The following is a 17871-nucleotide window of genomic DNA, read 5'->3' on the forward strand; positions in this document are numbered from 1 at the left end:
TTGCTTGCTTGCTTCCTTTCCTTTTCGGCTTTTCCTTGCTAAGCTTTTCTTGGTTTTCCACCAAGCAAACACACGGCCACCTGGGTTTTTTGTGTGTTGTTTTTCTTTCCTTGCCAAAGCAACACTGAGCCACGTTGTGACCTGTGGGGCTGTGGCCCCACAAGCTTTTTAATTTTTTTTTTTAATATATTAGAAATTTTTTGAAAATGGCTCCTATATATTTGTTATTAAAAAAACAAAAAGTTGAAAGAGAGGCTTGCTTCCTCTTTTGAAAATGAGTGTCTTTTTTTTTTTCTTTTTTTAATTTATTTTTTATTTTAATGACTCTAAAGCTTTTTATTAAATTATTTGTAACCATTTTCTTTTTTCTATTGAGTAAATGATGCAAAAATAATATTTGTTTTGGTTTCATTAGCCGTCAAGCATTATTTAATTTATTTGCTTCTTAGAGAATATTATAAGATTTATATAAAATTAGCTTGTAGAAAATTTCGAGAGATATATGTTTAAAAAAAAGTCGGGAAGTGTTCATAATCAGAGCAAAAAATTAAATACTTTAGTTGTATATAATTTATTTCATGATTATATATATGTGTGTGTGTTTGTCTCGACTCTATGATTGTTTATCAATTTGGTTGTCTTTTATGTAATTATAATTTAACTTCAAAAATTTAGGTTCATGAATCACAACGTTAAAATTAAAAACTATTTATTCAAAAGAAAAGAAATTGGCATTCTAAAAAGTAATACGCCGTTGAATTTTAATGACGAAACTTAAATCTCAAAGAATGTCTTCTTAAATTTCTAAGAGTTGCAGCTAAAGAACATTATTTTAAGATTCTGGTTGTGGGTACCTAAGAGTTACAAGTGAAAAACATTTATTATCTATTTTAAATTGTGTTTATTATATTTTTATTTAGGTCCCTACAATTATAAATTTCTCACTCCACCACTGGGCGCAAAGCAACACCATAAGACAACCATAGAATAGATTTTGAGTTGGGTTCTAGTACCATACACGGCTACCTTGGAGGAATTTGGAGTATTTTGTTTTTTGTTTTTTTTTTTTTTTCGGAAATCATCTTGGTAAATATTCTTAATTTGAAGCAATAAAACTATTAAATTGAAAACTGATCAAAGAAACATCAAAACTCAATAAGCTTTTGGGATTAAAAAAATAAAGTAAAACGTGATATTATTTGTCCTCATAATAAGACTATTATGATTGATTGTCATTACTTTTATCTTCCTCATTAGTCATTGCAAATGATCGTTTTAACCTTTAGGCCTCGTTTGGTTCGCGGATTATCTAGTTCATTGGAAAATGATTAGCTACCACTGGGAATAGATTAGCTAGTCTTATTTCTTTGTTTGGTTGTAACGCTGGAATAGACTACCTAATTCTATTCCTTCGTTTGGTATATGACTGATCTTAATTATGACTTTCATAAGTGATCGTATTTACATTATTATCTTTACCTTTATAGTCATTTACTCCCAAATAGTCATGTGAGAGAGACGATGCGAGTAAAATGATATGGACACAAAAGACACAAACGGCATTTGTGTTTATTAAATCTTGGCCGTCTATTTTACTACTGCAGATGTACAATTACTTTTTTAACTGTATGGAAGCCAAATCCTAAAGATATGAGTTTGGGTCTCCATGGCTAGGAAGTTAAGGGGATAAGACACATGCGCATTAATCCTTACAAAGCTAGCTTTGTGCTACTATATTCTTGGTTGGGTTAGGGAAAGGATTGTTTGAAGATTCTAAGTAATCTGATGTAAAAGTCTTATGATAATAAGATTAATATCTACTATATATGTTAATTCCTTGAAGTTTGGTGCAAGTAAACATAAAGTCAAATGTTTTTCGAGATTTTATTCTAGAAAACATTTTCCTATAGATATTATTTGAAATCTTCAAGCTAATTAATGTGATTTGAGATTTTTAGGAAATATGAGTACAATCTTTCGTAAACAGTGACCGTTAATGCCTTTATTATGTAACGTGTTTTCCCGATCAGAAAATAATAATATAAAAAAAAATGTCATGTGTTTTTCCTTTTATGAACCATGAAATTGAGAAAAATTTAAATGTTAATACGCATTGCTGACTTAAAAGGGCCAAAAAGTGATAAAGTTGAGTGCGTTCAACTTCGGCAAAATGCCAATATCCATACGCAAAAGTTGTCTGAGCAGTGAGTGACCTTTACATCTTGGAGAAGAAACGCACGTGCTTTTCATGCTCTCCGTTCTCTTGGTTGCATATGAATATTTTTTTTTAAAAAAGCAAAAAAAAAAGTTATTCTTATTTCTCTTAACTGATTTTTAAAAAATAATATTCATCTAAGATCACGAGAATACTTAACATTTCTCTTTGTAATAAGATGTTGTTCCCTTGTGGGAGTCTTCAACTCTCCTGCCCACAAATTGTCAAGAACAAGATTTTTGCATTACGTCATTGAGGGCTTGGCTTTGTAAACATTTCCTCCCTACCGACTCAATTAGAGAAAAAATTTTCAATTTAGTCTATAAAATTGATATATATTTTTTTAGTATGTGAGAAACACATGTTTTAGTCACATGCTAAGAGACATACGTCAATTTTATAGACTAAATTGAAAGGAAAAAATATATAATTTTCACGTGTTAAGAAATTATGTCCTTCCATTTTAATCTTTAAGTTTTTAATTTTTACAATTAAATTTGTAGGTTTTACTAACTTTTCAAATTAGTCATTCCATCAATCCCTCAAAAACTATCGACAAAAGACATAAATGTTAGAATTTTACTAAATAAATCTATATTACTCCATAGCATGTGAACAACGTGTGAAAGATATAAATGTACATTCTTTGTTAGATGATGAGTTTGTCATCTTTTCGTCTGATAATTACTTCATGTTGTGTCATGTGTGTAAAGAGTACTAATCTCTCAACTCTAATTGCTTTGATATCCTTCTTTTTTGAGACAAATGAGATAAATTCATTCATATATTAGGGATGAAAAGGCGGTTGCGGTTAGCTGTTATTGTCAATAATTGTTAACCGTAATCACTTAGGCGGCTACTAAATTTCACTAACCTCATTCGCTAGGCAGTTAACGGTTAGTAAACATATAACCGCCCGCTATAACCCTTTTTTTCAAAGTTGGGCCTTTGGGCCAATTTTCAGTTTTGAGCTTTTTCTTTTATATACCATATTGGGCCAAATTGCTCCAAAATAAGCCCATATTGAAAAATCTAAAATATTTGACCCCAAATTTACATCTACTTGTACTTTCAGAAAAAAGTCCTTAAATGTAAATCAGAACTTGTTAAGAACACAAGTTATACTAATAGAAAAATAATTATATATATATATAAAATACATTAATACTTCAATTGCAACATCGTTGGCAGAAACCCCTAGTAGAGTTTATTAAACTCAACTGGGACGCAGCTATTGATACCCATAAAAAAAAAAATGGGAATGGGTATAATTGAAAGAAACGGTAAGGGAAGCGTTCAGGCTGCTCTCTGTGACACACAAGACTATATCATTGATCCGGCTACGGCGGAAGCACTAGCTGCTAAGAAGACGGTGGAATTCTGTCTCCAACAGGGATGGAGAAAGGTCATTATTGAAGGGGATGCTTTGATGGTTGTCAACATGCTTAGGGAAGAAGGTAGTTGGACGAGTCGTTATGGAGCTGTGGTGATGGAAACGAAATCTCTGCTAAGCAATATGCTGGAATGGAGGGTACTCCATGTTTCACGTGGGGGGAACATTGTAGCTCATAGTCTTGCTAAGTTGGCTCTCTCTCTCAATCACGCACATGTATGGCTTGAGAACTTCCCGTCTTGTATTACCTAGTATGTACTTGTGGAGCAAGTTTCTTTATAATAAATGATATCAGTCTTTCAAAAAAAAAAAAAAAACTTCAATGGTATCATACATTAATACTTCAATTGTGGTTATATGTAATACATTGTTTAATTCAATGTCAATTACTTAATTTGATATTATACGAATCACATTATCATTATACATGAACTTAATTATTGTATTAGTATGAACTTGTATACTTATGACTTATATCATATTATACATGTATAATTTGTTATTATATAATCATATGATTTATTGATCATTTGATCAATTGATCATGTGATATAATCATATAAATTATAGTGATAATATATTAATACTTAAATTGTGATTTAATTCTAAAAATAAAAAAAAAATAGTGATTTAATGGTTAATTGATAATGTTATAAATATAAATATTATTATTATTATATAATAAAGGCGGTTAGCGGTTAGCAAGCGGTTATTAACCGCCTGCCTTTTCACCCCTAATATATATATATAAGGTGAGAATATATGGTTTCCTTAAGTGCTTAGATAATTGGTTTAGCCCACCTAAAAATTAAAATGACTATGCCAATCCACCCAAAAAGTGAAATAAAACATAGCAGTCTCCCATTTGGACCGCATAAGTTATCTAATCTCAAAATAAATGCAAATAAGCATCTCATGACACAATTTGATCTGAATGTGTTTGTAAGTACAAGTTAAGGATACATCGATAGAATAATATATAACAAGTATTTACAATCACGAGATATGGGAAAATAGAATACAAGTGTAACGCACAAATAATACAAATAGTGATCATTACATATTCATTTGAAGCCTATCGAAACTAACACACAATGTCTCGTATTATAACACAAATAATGTCATAATCAACATAAATGCGCGTAAAACAGTACATGGCAACACAAATAACTCATGATACACGTAAAAACATATAACTCCCACTAACTCAATAGAATAAAAGATTCAAACTACCTCATATGAGTCACATGCTCATGAAACATTATAGGAGCCAACCCCTTAGTTAGTGGATCTGCTAACATATGTTATGTGAGAGTATGCACATCACAAATGTGAGACTTAGCTACTTTTTCTCTAACAAATAAGTATTTTATATCAATATGCTTGGATCAAGAAGAGCTGCTAGTGTTCTGAGAAAAAGAAAATTTTGCAGAATAATCACAAGATATCTTTAGCGGCTTTGCAATGGTAACCACAACAACCAACCATGAGATAAAATTCCACAGTCATATAACCTGACATGTAGCCTAGTAACAAGCTATGTATTCTACCTCCATAGATTGAGGAAGCTGTAAATGTCTATTTAACACTTTTCCATGAAACAACTCATCCTACCATCATAAAAATATATCCAAAAGTGGATCTCTTATTATCTAAACAACCTGCGAAATCGACATCTAAATATTCAATTACATCAAGAATGTCAGATCGCCGATATGTCAGCATAAATTTTTTTTTTTTGATAAGTAATAATGCATTAAAAGAGCGCAGAGGGGCGCAACCCAAGTACACAGGAAGTATACAAGAGAGCGACTAAGTAGGGGAGAAAGAAGAAGAGAACATAAGGAGAAAATCAGAAAAGTTGACCACTAAAGGAGCAAGCCAGCCTGAAGTCCAAGTGAATAAGGTGTACAAAAAGAAAAGAATAAGGTCCTCTAGATTCCTCGACGCATCTTCGAAGCATCTCGCATTCCTTTCCTTCCAGAGGCACCAAAGGAGACAAAGGGGAGCCATCTTCCAAACCACCGCACTACTCGTTCTCCCACCCGCCCACCAACTAGCGAACATCTCTTTTACACTTCTAGGCATAACCCAACACATGTTAAAGCGAGAAAAGATAACATCCCACAACTTCCGTGCGACTACACAATGAAGAAAGAGATGATCCACGGACTCCCCATCCGCCTCACACATACAACATCGATTAATCACAACGATGCCTCTCTTCCGAACATTGTCCAATGTGAGAGGTTTCCCAAGGGCAGCCGCCCATGCAAAAAACGCTACTCTCAAAGGAGCCTTGGTACGCCAAATGCTTTTCCACGGAAAGTGATTAGGAACCTTAAGGGCAAGCATCCTATAGAAAGAGCGGACCTCAAACTTCCCTTTACTTGAGTGAATCCACCACATCCGGTCCTCCCCTTCCCCCCTAATCAAAGACGAGTACAAGAGCGAGAAGAAAGAGGCTAAGGCCATCTCCTCCCAATCATGAATACTGCGGGTGAAAGTAACATTCCAGTGAACCATCCCGTTTACACACTCTCGGATATCCGCAATGGAAGCGTCCTTATTGCAAGCAATATTAAAAAGACCCGGGAAGGCATCCTTGAGAGACGTCTCACCACACCACCAATCCTCCCAAAATTTGACCTTCCCTCCCACACCAGGATCTAATCTGAAGTGACCCTGAAACGACCTCCAAACTCCACAAATGTGTTTCCATAACCCCACCCCATGCGTTCCACGAGGAACTTTAGTGCGCCAACCCCCCCAAACCACCCCATACTTAGCCACCAAAATACTTCTCCACCAAGCTTCTTCCTCATTTGCAAATCTCCATAACCATTTCCCCAAGAGAGCTTGATTGAAAAGATGCAAACTCCGAATCCCTAGCCCTCCCTCAGCAATTGGAGAACACACCTCATGCCAGCTTACCAAATGGAACTTAGTCTCATCCTTGAACCCCCCCCATAAAAAATCCCGTTGAATCTTCTCAATCCGATTCGCCATGGAAATAGGAATGGGAAAGAGAGACAAAAGATAGGTGGGGAGATTGGATAGAGTGCTCTTGATGAGAGTGAGCCTTGCCCCCTTGGACAAATAAGAACGCTTCCAAGGGGCCAACCTTCGAGCAATTTTCTCCAACATGTCATCCCAAATAGCCAACTGCTTGAAGGACGCCCCTAGCGGAAGACCCAAGTACTTCAAGGGCAAAGAACTAGTACCACAACCCAAATCACCAGCCAACTCAACCGTCTCCACCGAATCTCCGACTGGAACCAAAACAGACTTGGCCCGATTAACTTTTAACCCTGAGACCGCCTCGAAACCAATAATGATAGCTTTAATAAATCTGACATTTTCAGATGATGCCCCACAAAACACCAACGTATCATCAGCAAAGAGAAGATGGGAGACAGAAACCCGCCCATGCTCTCCGGCACCCACATAGAAACCATTGATGAAACCCCTACTGATAGAGACATTAATCATCCTACTGAAAGCCTCCATGGCCATGATGAACAAGAAAGGCGAAAGAGGGTCGCCTTGTCTAACCCCACGCGAACTCCCAAAGAAACCGGAAGGTGAACCATTGATCAACACCGAGAACCTCACCGACGAGATACACCGAGAGCATAAAATTTTTAGTGCCCTAGAAGTACCTTAGTACTTTCTTTGCAGCTGTCCAATGACTTAAACTTGAATCACTCAACTATCTCTCAAGCAGACTTACATCATAAGCAGTATCAGGTCGTGTACATACTTGAGTATACATCAGACTACCTACAACTGATGTATATAGAACTGCTTGCATTTGAATTCTTTCATTATCATTATGGGGACATTGAGAGTTAGAAAATGTATCACCCTTCACAAGTGGTGTCTTTCCAGGATAGCAAGACTGCATATGAAACCTATTCAATTCTTGATCAATGTAGGTTTTCTGAAACAATCCAAGAACACCATTAGTTTTGTCATGAACCCAATACATAGGAAGCCTCGATCACCAAGGTCCTTCATATCAAAATGAGAGGACAACATACATTTAGTTTCAAGCTAGAGCCCATTGTCATTTGCTACAAGCAATATATCATCCACATAGAGCACAAGTATAATAAACCTATCTTTTAAAATAGTAAGCACATGTGATGGAAACATCGTATTAAAAGCATTTGATTACCATTAAACTTGGAATACATAGTTCAATGTAAAACCTTTCATGTGAGATTATTTTCCCAAAAAAATCAACCCTTTTAACAAATCTCACATTCTTCTTATCAAACAACAAAACATATTTAAGCATGATTTAAAACAGTAAAGTATGCATAAAACTACGAGGTGAAGGATTAGTTACTCTTAGGCAGGATTCCTCCAAGCCTAGAAGAGACCAACTCTTAAGAATAGCTTCTATTCTCTCTCACCTTTCTCTTCCTCTAGGTCTAGGTGTAACGTCATCAAATCTGGCATTGACCAATATGGTAGGGTTACTGGTAATTACCCTAGTTTAGCTAACTAGTAACTAAATGAGGAACCGCCCCTCTAAGCAACAATAGAGTTAATGCATATGAAGGTGAAATAAATCTGAGATGTCTAATAACCATAGATGAAACATGTAATATCCTTAAAATATGGACACACAGAGCAACTAGTAGAAATAATAACTTTGGCAAACCTGATAACAACGTGAAGATCTTAATCTTAAGCAAAGTCCGTAGTGGCAACTTACCACTCTTCTCTTTCTAGAAATAGGTTTTAATAACCGCGCAAGTCTAAAGACTTAGTAAGTAAACCTCGCAATTGAGTACGACATGAGCCAATTATAATTGAACAGAAATAAACGTGCAATTTGGCAGAGGTTTGAAATGGTATTGTCTCTGTTAATACACCCAAAAAGTATTGTTTTGTTAACAGAAAATTGTGTACTTCCAACGGCAATCACCTAAGAAATTTTAATGCAGAAAACAAATACTTTATGAGTCATAACTATCATATATGATCTACCCGAGATATTACTCATTTCAGTAGAGTTGACACTTTCCTGAGGGACCTGTAATACAATGTTGGTGCCCCGACCATTGTATGCTACTGTACATAACAGTAGCAACCTGACCGAGTCCGACGTTAAGTAGCCGATGCTACTAATGATTTACGTCCTATAGTGACTAACCATTAGATCCAAGACCCATATAACATATCTGCACACGGTTTGACCATAAAATCAAGTATATATAGTAAGCCCATGTCCATTATGTCGCATGTACCGGTGTACCATGTCATACAATGCATCTTATCAATCAGTTATTAAAGCAGTTACCGAGTTGTACAAAAATATAGGCATGCTCATATCATAGGCATGCTCAATCAGCTCACATATCCCATATTTTTAAGGAAAGTGGTCGTAAGTGTTTACTTACTTCGTGCGCTCGCTTAAGTCCTCCGATATCACAAATTGCTGTTATAGCATAATATGATACATCATTATAAGTAGTGCTAGAGAACTCTCAAAGTGACATAATAAGTTTCTACCTAGCGAAAGGGGTCGTCAAAACCCTAAACTCACCTATTTGGGTTTCTGGGCGTGCATCCGCTTCTCTGGACGAACGCTCGGTCTTGTGGGTGTACATTTGGCTAGAGAGTGGAACTCTTGGCTAGATGCTCCAAACGGGGTCTCAAGCTCCTAAGGTGTGGTATATCTCATCCTAGGCTCCAAATGGACACATGCAAGGTACAAACGTGCAAACTTTAAAGAAACCAAAGGCGGGTTTAAAGCTTTTCAAAATCACTCTTGGTTTTGTAAGATAATGGGTGCAAGGACTTGCCAAGGCATCTTTAAAACTTGTAATACCAATAAAGTAGTAATAACAACATAAAAGGCTGGAGGGAAAGGTTAAGAAATTACCTTGATGATGGCAAAACTCTACCAAGGCTTCCTCCTTCTTTCTTAAAATCACTCATCACTCTAGGGTTAGGGTTTCTTGGTGTAAGAAGAGGCTGAAGTTGAAGGGTATGGTTTATATAGGGGTTTGGGGCGTGCCTTGTTCTGAAAACGTGGGTTAAAATTACTTTTCAGACTTGTAAGCGAGCTCAAGTAGTATTCAGCGAGTGTTCGAGTATTATTACACACTGGATAAAAGGGTTCAGGTGTACGTTTGGGGTATTGCCCATTGGCTCAAAGACTGGTCAACGAGTGCTCATGGTGGCCCCCTTAGCGTACGCTCGCACTTAGGTCAAGAGCGTACGCTCGAGTGGTCCCCTTGCGTATGTTTGGTCAGAGAGTGGTTTTAGGTTTTGCATTTTGAAAGGCTCAAGGGTTGGGCTACTTATACAAGGTTTAGGTCTTTTGGTTTACAAAACCTTGTTTTATGAAAACACTAGCTGTTTCATAGTAATTCATTAACCTTTTTTAAAACAAGTGTTTTTGTCGGGGTATTACACTAGAGATTCAAAAATAGGAGAACAAATTGGTGTGAAACCGTATCATTGCCTTTAAAATAGGGCTATCCTTGTGGTTAGGGTTTTCAAAAAGTTTCATTTAAAAAAAAGTTGTCTGGACATATTTAAGCCCAACATCGATCGTTCGAGGACGATCGTTCTTTGGCAGTCATTCGAACCCAACTTCGATTGTTCGAAGGTTGCAAGCTTTTAAATAAAATAAATGGATTCTTTTAATTGTAGGAAAGACATGACTTTGAATAGAATACCTTTAAAAGAATCGAACGAGAGAAAGATGGAATAATATGTTACCTTCATTGTCATATTTTATTATTTAAAAATATAGGTGTCAATTGAGCGGGGCATTACAAGAAGACATTTATATAAGCTGGTGTATGAAGGTTTTGAAAAGTTGTCGGCTAAATTAGATAAAAGTAAGTTTTAGTTAGTTATTTTGCATTAAAAAAAGGCTAAGACATTGAGAGTGTTTTAAAGAAAAAAAGACTATACCTTGAGTAGCACTTGTTGCATGAAGCTTTTTGAGAAAATTTAACATGTTTGGGTGATGTTTTATTTTTAATTATTTTTTACTATTTTTTGAGTTTATGTTTGAGCGTTTTTACATCCAACTCTAATTTTTTTATACCCAACTAAAAAAGAGGAAAAAGAGAAAGAAAAAGCAATAAAAAATTAATTAATTAATTTTTTATTTTTTTTTCAAAAAAAAATTCCAAAGGTGTTGAACCACTCCCAGGTAACTGAGGGTGGCCGAGCCACATTTGAGCGGCTTTCGGGGGTGGCTCAACCAGCCCCATCTCATTAATGGGGTGGCTTGACAATGCTTGGGGTCGCTCAACCACCCCAATTGCTTTCAAAGGTGGTCAGCCACCATTGTCTCATTAATGGGGATGGACGAGCCATCCCTTAATAGAACTTGGAGAACCACCCCTAAGCAGTTTTTGGAAGTGATTGGCCACCTTGTCTCATTAATGGGGGTGGCCGAGCCCCCTCCTACAACGCCTTAGCCATTGGTTTCAAACCACCCCAAGTGTTTTTTTTGCCTTTTTTTTTTTTAAATTTTTTTAATTTAGAGATTTTTTTAATTATTTTTTAGTTTTTTTTTTTCAAATATATTCAATTTAATTTTGTTACATATTCTTTAAACCATCCAAAGATAATATAAAAAAAATAATTTTATTGATATTCACAATTAAATACAGTTAAAAATAATAATAAAAAAAAAAACAATGCAAAAAATGGCCAAGAGCCCTAAAGAGTATCTTGCTAGTTCTCCAAAACTTTTTGAAATTTGGGACACGGCAGTTGAGGGAAAAATTTATCGACTGCTTCGCAACAACGAGAAGCAACAAACGTACTTCACTCTGTAGAAGTTGGAAGCGCAGTGAAGACTGAAGAACCCTAAAAGGAGCAAAAAAATAAAAATAAAAATGGCACTCAGTCGGCAGTGCCTGTGTCGTCCTCTCCAGTACACCTTCTTCTTCTCATCCTCCTCTTCTACTACCTTGCCCAGGAGATTAGGCCGTGTTTGGCACCGCTCTCTCTCTCATGCCACCACCCATTCCGTTTCCAAGGCCCCCTCTCCACCAGGTACTTACTTCCTTCGTCTCACCACTCGCCAACCAACACTGGAGAACACCTCATGCTCTGTTTTCTTACATCATTTTCATATCATCAACAACAGTTCATGCCCAGGTGTAGAGCTTTTTGTTTATCTCATTGTTTTGATTTCTTAGCCTTTTTTCTTGATTCTTGTTTGGCAATCATTTTTTTATCCCTTTGTTTCGCCGTAGATATAACAACGGAAAAGAAATTGAAAATTGGGTTTTTATTCTTATGCAATACTTTATGTTGCTTATAGGAGCAATGAAATGTGCATAATTCAAGATTATTTAAATTCATATTAAAATTATTGTACATTTACACCTATGACAGGCCAGGGTTGGGTGATGGGCTCCAAGAACATGTTGAAATCAACTTCCTTTGCAATCCCATTAGCCCCTTCTTCGCATGGACGCCTCTTTCACACTCATAGACTCCTCTTCTCTGCCCATTCTTCGAAACCCATCTCTAGAGTTCTGCCATTTTCCCTCAAAACTAATGGTTTCTCTTCTATGCCTCATGCCGATGCCCCAAGTTCAGGTATTTCCCACTTAAGACGCATGCGAATGTCGTTTGGATTATGTACATTGGAGGGCTTGTACGCTGTTATTTTTTTGCAAAAATTATTACTGGATTCATTAAACATTTTTTGTTAAGAGTTCATAGTGTGCCATGTTTTGAATTAGAAGGCTTGTATATTCTATTGTTGTTTACGTAACTTATTAGAGAATCAATATTGTTCTTTGTATGTGTGAGAGAAAATATGTTGATATATGACTGGTTTTCTTTTTTGAAGTTCAATGGGAGGGGCTGGCTAAGAATTGCCTTGATCCGGCAGTGTCGGAGATTCTGAAGAAGAAACTGGAGAATCTTGGCATGGACACCGATATATGTATTCCGGGGCAATACAACCACTTGCTGTGTCCGATAGTATGCACATTTACATTTTAGTTTTGCTTCTATAATATTGATTGCTTTACATGTTCTTCCGGGTAATTTGATTCTTAAGCACTTCAAGGATTTAATTGGTCTGGTTAAACTTATAAAATTTGTACTTCTATGTACCGATTTTCTTTCTAGTTTCAACTTTCTGAAGTATACAGAATGAATATGCACTCTGATGGTGTAATATTATCTGAAATCTCGGCAGCCTAGCCGTAAAAAGCCAGTTTCAGAAAAGGAAATGGGTTCAATTATGGCAACAAACTTAGGTGACTATATAGGTAGTGAAGAAAAGGGAAGGTTATAGCTTTAGCTAATGAAATTTCAATCGGAATTTCCATGGTTATTGCTTGAGCAGACTTAAAATTAATCACCAAGAGAAGAGGGGAAAAAAGAAAACCATTTGATATTTCAGCTGTACTGCTTTTATTCAATTGAATCTAGTACTTAGATGAACTATTTTGTTGATTCTGGTGATTTACGGGAAAACAAGTATCTAATGTGAGAGTAAATCAAGGAAATTAGAGGAGAAGAAAGAGTACATCTTTATGTTCACTAGACAAGCGATGTATGCTATTTAGTAAATTTGAGGCTACATTTTCTGCAAACTAGAAAGAGATAATCCATTACTAAATTGGACATGAGCCTCTATGTGACATTTCCAAAAGAGTCTACTTTCCATCATGGTTTTTATGGCTTGGTGGCTGGCTTTGATTGTTGAGTTTCTTAGGTTGCAGTAATATTTAATGTACACTGTTGTAAGGGACTTGTCTATGGGAGATGAGGTGGAATGGACTATATCTAGGAATAATCATTTTGACTCAAGTGTTATCATATATGGATTTGAGGGTCCTAGAAATAGAACATCCCTTGAATGAGATTTGGTGTTCTTAAGGTCTTCTAAAGTAGTTTTTCATGCTTGCACTGCTACTCTTTAGAAGATTTTGATTATGAATAATCATTTTTCTTGTGTTTTGGTGTTACATCTACGAAAAAGATGGAGAAGCCCTGGATCATCTATTGTTCCACTGTCAAAATAGCTTGAGGTCATTATTATCCTTAGTAGGAGTATCCTTGCCTAGTCAGTAATTAAGCTGAGCCAAGGTCAGTATTAAAAGTTCGAGATTGAGTTGTTTAGTTTCATTTGAATACTAGCCAAGCTTGAGCTCATTACTACACTATATTACACTTCCAAGCTTGGTTTATTTATTGCTTGAACAAGCTTGAGCTTGTTTACAAGCTATTTGATTAACTTTTCCCACATAAATTAAATACCATTACTGGAATTTAATGATGTTTTTTGTATATCTGTGTTAACTATTAGTTAGTTAATTATTGTTGAGATTATTTTCCTCAAGTTAATTATCATTTTGACCTAAACTATTATCATGGAACATGAGAGGGTTGAATGAGGGGAATAAAAAACGTTTGAGGGTGAGAAACTTACTTGGAGAGTGGAAGGTTGGCATTGTTTAGTTCCAAGAAACTAAGCTTGAAGTCATGTCTCGTAGTGTTGTGTGTAGTTTGTGGGGTTGCCATCATGTGGATTGGTTTGTTTGGATTCCACAGCGGCCTTTGGTGATTGTTTTGGTTTTGTGGGATAGGAGGGTGGTGGAGAAAATCGATTAGTGTGTGGGGATTTGCTCCTTGGCTGTCACATTGAGAAATGTTGAGTATCATTTCACTTGGGATGTTGCAGGCGTCTATGACCATAATTCCGATATGGATAGAAGACTTCTTTAGGATGAGTTGGCTGGTTTATTCGGTGGAATTTGCCTTGGTGCATTGGGAGTGATTTTAACATTACCAGATTTCCTAGTGAGAGATTGGTTGGAGATCATTCATGCTCAACTATGGTGGAGTCTTCTGTTTTCATTTATGAGCAGGGCTTGATGGACCTCCTTCTTGTAGGCAATACTTTTACCTGGTGAAATAATTCCTCATGGTCCAAAATTGATAGATTCTTGGACTCTCCGAAGTGGGAAGCCTAGTTTCTTGGCTTGTCATAGAGCAGGCTTCCTAGACTTTGTTTGGATCATTTCCCGGTCCTCCTTGAATGTGGTGACTTTCTTAGGGGTAGTAGGCCCTTCAAATTCGAAAATATGTGGCTAAAGTATGAGGGTTTTGTGGACAGGGTGAAATAGTGGCGAGACTCTTATCTTTTTCAAGGCTCTCCTAGCTTCATTTTAGCTAGAAAACTCAAGGCTTTGAAAGTTGACTTAAAGAGATGGAATGAAGAAGTTTTTGGCAATGTAGAAAGGAAAAAGAAGATTCTTCTAGAAGAGCTACATGTTTTTTTTTGATATCTTTGAAGAAGAAAGGGCATTAGGCAAATGAAGAAGGCATAAATTATTAGAGAGTTAAAAAGATCTACTTTCATGGAGCTGGTGAGTTGGAGGCAGAAATCTAGGGTCTTGTGGCTCAGGGAGGGTGACAAGTGCACAAAGTTTTTTCACATATTGGCCAACTCCAACAGATACACCATTGACTCTTTGTTGATTGATGGCACGATTTCTACTAACCAATCAGAGATTAACAAGCACATTGTCTAGTTTTATAAGAAGTGTTTTATTGAGTAGTTTAGTTGGAGACTTGTGGTGGACAATCTTTCCTTTGATTCTATTGATGAGGTTGAGGCTAGTTGGTTGGAGAGGGAGTTTGAGGAAAGGAAGGTGTGGGAAGTTGTGACAAGGCATCGGGCCCTGATGGTAACTCTATAGCTTTCTTCCAAGCATGTTGGGTTGTTTTGAAAGAGGGTATTATGAAGGTCTTTCGTGAGTTACATGCTAGTGGGAAGTGAGAGAAGCCTTAATGCTATGTTCCCCGCCCTCATTCTGAAGATTCCAGGGATTGTCGTCCCTAAGGATTTTCGCCCAATCAGTCTGATGGGTAGCATTTACAAGATTATTGCTATGGTTCTAGTGAACAGGCTTAAGACGGTGTTGGAGAAGACCATCTCTAAGTCACATAATGCATTAATCTAAGGTATGTAGATTCTAGATCCTATTCTTATTGTTAATGAATGCCTTGATAGTAGAATGAGATCTGGAGAATCGAAGATTATTTGCAAAATGGACTTAGAAAAAGCTTATGATCATGTTGGTTGGGATTTTCTATTGTACGTGCTGAGAAGATGTGGATTTGAGGGGAAGTGGTACTCATGGATAACTCATTGTATTTCGCCAGTGTGTTTCTCGATTTTGGTGAATGACTCTCCCATAAGCTTCTTCTGTAGCTCTCGTGGCTTAAGGCAAGGGGACCTTTTGTCTCCTTTGTTGTTTGTCATAGTGATGAAGGTGTTGGGTAGGATGATTTTAGCTATTGTGAGTGGAGGTGTGTTGTATGGCTTCTTTGTGGGGACATGGGTTGATATCTCTCATTTTCTATTTGCTAACACCTTGATTGTTTGTGGGGCCGACCCAAATCACCTTCGCAATTTACAAAGTTTGTTCGTATGTTTTGAAGCTATGTTAGGTTTGAAGATGAACTTAGCCAAGTCATAATTGGTTCCGATTGGAAATGTTCTTAATGTGGCTGAGCTGGCTAGGATTTTGGGTTGTGGGGTTACGTCCCTACCCTTGAAGTATCTTGGTCTTCTGTTGGGGGCATCCTATAAGGCCAAGCATATATGGGACGGTGTTATTGAGAAGATAGAACGTCGGTTGGCTAGTTGGAAAATGTTGTATTTTTCTAAGGGTGGTAGGATTACCCTTATCAAGAGCACCCTATCCAACTTCCCTGCGTACTTCATGTCCCTTTTTTCTCTCCCTACGAGTGTTGCAAACCGTATTGAGAAGCTTCAACGTGATTTCTTATGGGGTGGGCTAGGTGAAGAGTTCAAATATCACCCAGTGAATTGGCCCAAAGTGTGCATGCTGATCTTTGAGGGAGGGTTGGAGATTATGAACTTGATGAGGTTCAATCATGCTCTCTTAGGTAAATGTCTTTGGCACTATAGGCTTGAGAGAGATGCTTGGTTGAGAGTGGTGGTGGACTCTAAATATGGAAGTTCTTAGGGAGGATGGTGTTCTAGTGAGCCTTTTGGGGCGTATGGGGTGGGCTTATGGAAGAATATTATGAGGGGTTGGGAGAAGTTTTGTACTCTCCAGATTTGAGGTGGGAGATGACTCCAAGGTTAGATTTTGGCATGATCTTTGGTGTGGGATATGGCCCTTAGGGATGCCTTTCTAGTTTTATTTAGTATTTCTTTTTGATAAGTTTTATTTAGTATTACTTGCGCAAAGGATGCCTTTGCCTCGTTCTTCAGGATGTTGTATTTAGTAAGAATAAGAAAAGGGAAGAAAATTGAAGAAAAGGGAAGGGGAAGACAAGCTGTGGTGGGTCCTTTCCAAGATATGGTTTTTTGGTGTTAAATCATTCTACAAGGTTATAGGTTGTCATGATGGTTTCCATTTTCCTTAGAAGAGTGTTTGGAGGACTAAGGTTCTGTTGAGGGTGGCCTTTTTTGTGTGGTCGGTGGCTCTAGGAAAGGTTCTTACCATAAACAACCTTCGGAAGTGGCGTGTCATTGTGGTTGATAGATTATGTGCAAGAAGAATGGGGAGTCCGTGAACCATCTTTTTCTTCATTGTGAGGTTGTTTGTGCCACTTGGAATGCTTTCTTCAATCGATTTGTGTTCTCTTGGGTTTTGCCTAGATGAGAAATCGATTTGTAAGCTTATTGGTGGATTGCCGGCAGGGATCGCTACTGTGTGGAAGATGATGCTTTGTGTTTATGAGGGTGCCTTACACATGGTGATTATTTATTATGATTTTTTTTTTTTTTTTTTGACCCCTATTAGCTAGGTGACTTTTCTTCTTTACTTCTTGTGTACATGAGGGTGCTTTATGCTTTTAATGATAAAAAAAATAGTTAAAAATTAAATATACTTTGTGTTTATAACAAATCAGAGATAATTTTTTTTTTTTTAATTACAAAATGAATTATGTATATCATATCTTACAACCTTATTTACAAATTTAGGCAATCTAATCTCAAATCTAAATAATAGTATACATATATATTCATGTAGTAGATTAAGTCTTTATTTTTCAACACATTGTATCTTTAAACATCTACTTTTGTTTCTCCTTTGGCGATTAGTTATCATGATTTTCTTGTCTTTTTTGCCCCTACTAGCTAGATGGCTTTTCTTTTATACTTCTTGTGTACCTGTGGGTGTCTTACGCTTTTAATGATATTTTGATTACTTATTAAAAAAAAAAAAATATTATACATATATATTCACATGTGCTTGCGTGTGGACTC

The 17871-nt window shown here is 36.6% G+C and overlaps 3 protein-coding genes across 4 annotated transcripts in view; 2 read left to right on the plus strand and 1 right to left on the minus strand.

Moving 5' to 3' along the window:
* Positions 1-3476: 3476 nt before the first annotated feature.
* Positions 3477-3860, plus strand: LOC148585856 (uncharacterized). The gene has a single exon (XM_088516793.1). It carries the CDS (start codon positions 3477-3479, stop codon positions 3858-3860), a length of 384 nt encoding a protein of 127 aa, XP_088372919.1.
* Positions 3861-5260: 1400 nt separating this feature from the next.
* LOC148585857 (uncharacterized) lies at positions 5261-7124 on the minus strand. The gene is made up of 3 exons (XM_088516794.1): positions 6543-7124; positions 5841-6293; positions 5261-5269 (listed from the first exon to the last, which is right to left on the minus strand). Exons 1-3 carry the CDS (start codon positions 7122-7124, stop codon positions 5261-5263), a joined length of 1044 nt encoding a protein of 347 aa, XP_088372920.1.
* Positions 7125-11334: 4210 nt separating this feature from the next.
* LOC132182329 (toprim domain-containing protein) overlaps positions 11335-17871 on the plus strand; it is a 36262-nt gene continuing 29725 nt past the window's right edge. Inside the window, exons 1-3 of one of the 2 annotated variants that reach the window (XM_059595540.2) lie at positions 11335-11648; positions 11994-12200; positions 12457-12590. In XM_059595540.2, coding sequence (XP_059451523.2) covers positions 11489-11648; positions 11994-12200; positions 12457-12590 — 501 coding nt within the window. In that variant the 5' untranslated portion in view covers positions 11335-11488. The remainder of the gene's footprint in view (positions 11649-11993; positions 12201-12456; positions 12591-17871) is intronic. The other variant, XM_059595541.2, reaches the window with a different exon arrangement.

The sequence above is a fragment of the Corylus avellana genome, chromosome 5 (assembly GCF_965113065.1).
Source record: "Corylus avellana chromosome 5, dhCorAvel1.hap1.2, whole genome shotgun sequence".
Lineage (NCBI taxonomy): Eukaryota > Viridiplantae > Streptophyta > Magnoliopsida > Fagales > Betulaceae > Corylus > Corylus avellana.

Coding starts and splice junctions, on each gene's coding strand:
- LOC148585856 (XM_088516793.1), top strand. CDS start 3,477: ATGGGTATAATTGAAAGAAACGGTAAGGGAAGCGTTCAGGCTGCTCTC.
- LOC148585857 (XM_088516794.1), bottom strand. CDS start 7,124: ATGGCCATGGAGGCTTTCAGTAGGATGATTAATGTCTCTATCAGTAGG. Junction 6,294..6,542: donor ATGAGACTAAGTTCCATTTG/GTAAGCTGGCAT, acceptor AGGTCGTTTCAG/GGTCACTTCAGATTAGATCC.